Genomic DNA, 2,835 nt, shown 5'->3' with positions numbered 1-2,835 from the left:
ATCTTTTCTCGAAAGGTCCAAACCATATGTCGATAACAAAGGTCAAATTAGATGCCCGTGTAACAAATGCAATGTCAATAAATTTATACTACTGGCCATAATGAAATTCCATATACTTCAACATGGTTTTAGTCCGCATTATATTATATGGAAGTATCACGGCGAAAATACAACTCACCCGCTTGTCGAAGACATACCGCGTAGTAACGAGATGGCCGATGTTATTGATGATGTTATGGGCGGTGTGATTGAAAATGATACCAACTACAACGAAGGGAACCTAGATACAGACGGTAGAGGTGTTGATGTTGGATTTCAAAAGCTGTTTGAGGAAGTCCAATTCAAATTATATCATGGATGTTTGTTTTCGTCCCTTGATTTTTTAGCAAAGCTGATGCATATCAAGGTGATCAACAAATGGACTGATAGTTCATTCGATCAACTTCTTGAGTTGTTGCAAACTGCATTTCCTGAAGGAAACAGGGTCCCCTCGTCACATTACGAAGCAAAAAAGACACTTAAAAAGATCGGCTTAGGTTATGAGTCAATACACGTATGTAAAAATGACTGCTTTCTTTTCTGGAAAGAACACGAGTTGTTGCAAAAATGTCCAGTTTGTAATGAGAGTCGGTGGGTTGATGAAAATACAAAGGGTAAGAAGGTGGCTCATAAGGTTTTACGATACTTTCCCGTGACCCCTAGACTACAACGTTTGTACTGTTTAAGACACACAGCTAAAGATATGATTTGGCATAGTACCGGACAATCCAAAGACGGTACGATGATTCATCCCGTTGATGGTACCTCATGGAAAAAATTTGATATGAAGTATCCTGACTTCTCGAGGGAACCCCGAAACGTACGCTTAGGGTTTGCTGCTGATGGTTTTAATCCGTTTGGTAACATGTGTAATCCTCACAGCACATGGCCTGTCATACTCACCACTTACAATCTTCCACCATGGCTATACATGAAAGAGTCATCTTTCATGTTGACCTTGTTGATTCCCGGCCCCGAAGCACCTGGGAAGGACTTGGATGTGTTCCTTAGGCCGTTGTTGGATAAGTTGAAGCAGTTTTGGAGTTTTGGAGTACCTACTAAAGATGCAGCGACAAATACATTCTTCAATATGAAAGCGATGTTGTTATGGACAATAAACGACTTTCTTGCTCGTAGTAGTTTATCCGGTTGGAGCGGACAAGGGTACAAAGCTTGTCCGACTTGCAACAAAGACACCCCGTCATACCGAGTATCAAATAAAGTCGTATATATTGGTCATCGTCGGTTCTTAGATGCTGACCATCCATGGAGAAAAAGTTTGGACCATAATGGCAAACATGAGACAAGAGGTCCTCCAAGAAATTTTAGTGAGGAAGAAATACAAGCGCAACACGCTCGTCTATTGTTTCGTCCACCGGGTAAAGTAGCTGCTCAACGAGCTGGTATTAAGAGAGATCGTGAGGATTTCGAGTTGAATTGGTCCAAAAAGAGCATATTCTTTGAACTTGAATATTGGTCTTCTCTGGAGCTGAAGCACAACTTCGATCTTATGCATGTTGAAAAAAATGTGGGTGAGAGTCTGGGTACTTCTCTGATGAATGATAAGTCTAAAGACACATCAAATGCTCGGGCGGACTTGACAAAACTGAACATTTGGAAAAATCTATGGTTGAAAAAGAATGGAAACAAGTTCCATAAACCCCATCCACCTTACTCGTTCACGAAACCTGACCGCATTCGTTTTTGTAAGTTTATAAGAAATGTGAAACTGCCAGATGGATTTGGATCTAACATCGGTAAGAAAGTCAATGAAACCAATACTAACATTATTGGGTTGAAATCTCATGATTATCATATTCTTATGCAACGTTTGTTACCCATTGGAGTTAAAGGTCTTTTGGGGAAAGGTGTTTATACACCAATAATAGAGCTTTGTATGTTTTTTAAGCAACTTTGCTCAAGAACATTGTCGGTGAAGGATATGAAAGAAGCGAAACCAGCCATTATTAAAATATTGTGCAAATTAGAAGTGATCTATCCTCCTGCGTTTTTTGACATTATGGTTCATTTAGTTTTGCATTTACCTGATGAAGCAATTTCTGGAGGCCCAGTATGTATGAGATGGATGTATCCCTTTGAAAGGTATATGAAAAAACTAAAAAACTATGTCAGAAACAAGGCAAGGCCTGAAGGTTCTATAGCTGAGGGTTATGTCGCTGAAGAGGCATTATCATTTTGTTCGATGTACCTTGAAGATGTTGAGACTCGATTCAATCTCCTTGAAAGAAACAAGGATGTTATCATAGAAGAAACAAAGTTATGGGTGTTTTAGTCTAAGTGTCGACCGACTAGCGGAAGGAAAATGAAAAATCTCAGTCTAGAGGAGAGAAAACATCTACATTGGTTTGTGCTTGATAATTGTGAGGAAGTTAGAAAGTATATTGCGTAAGTGTTCTTATCTTTTAATTCATTGTCTTTTTTTCATTTCGCATTTTTACTATATATATATATATATATATATATATATATATATATATATATATATATATATATATATATATATATATATATATATATTCATCAATGTAGTGAACTCAAATCATTACATCTTGAAAGTGATGAAAAAATCGAATTTCCTAAATGGTTCCTTCATAAGGTCTATGATATGCAAAAACAAAAATCTCTAGAGTTTAATAAGGAGTTATTGGCTCTTTCAATCGGTGTGCATGCGCATGCCTTTACTTACAACACCTGCATGGTGAATGGAGTTAGGTATATGGTACTTATGCGTGACGCCCAACAATAACACAAAACTCGGGGGTTCTAACTTAGGGA

At 37.9% G+C, this 2,835-nt stretch overlaps 1 protein-coding gene across 1 annotated transcript; it reads left to right on the top strand.

Annotated features, from left to right (window-relative positions):
* Positions 1 to 211: 211 nt before the first annotated feature.
* Positions 212 to 2,332, top strand: LOC145035670 (uncharacterized). Its single transcript, XM_078984179.1, has one exon. The coding sequence runs from the start codon at positions 212 to 214 to the stop codon at positions 2,330 to 2,332; it is 2,121 nt and encodes a 706-aa protein (XP_078840305.1).
* The last annotated feature ends 503 nt before the right edge of the window (positions 2,333 to 2,835 follow it).

The sequence above is a fragment of the Lactuca saligna genome, chromosome 3 (assembly GCF_052625555.1).
Source record: "Lactuca saligna cultivar CGN05327 chromosome 3, ASM5262555v1, whole genome shotgun sequence".
Lineage (NCBI taxonomy): Eukaryota > Viridiplantae > Streptophyta > Magnoliopsida > Asterales > Asteraceae > Lactuca > Lactuca saligna.
This window is presented reverse-complemented; position numbering and strand designations above follow the sequence as displayed.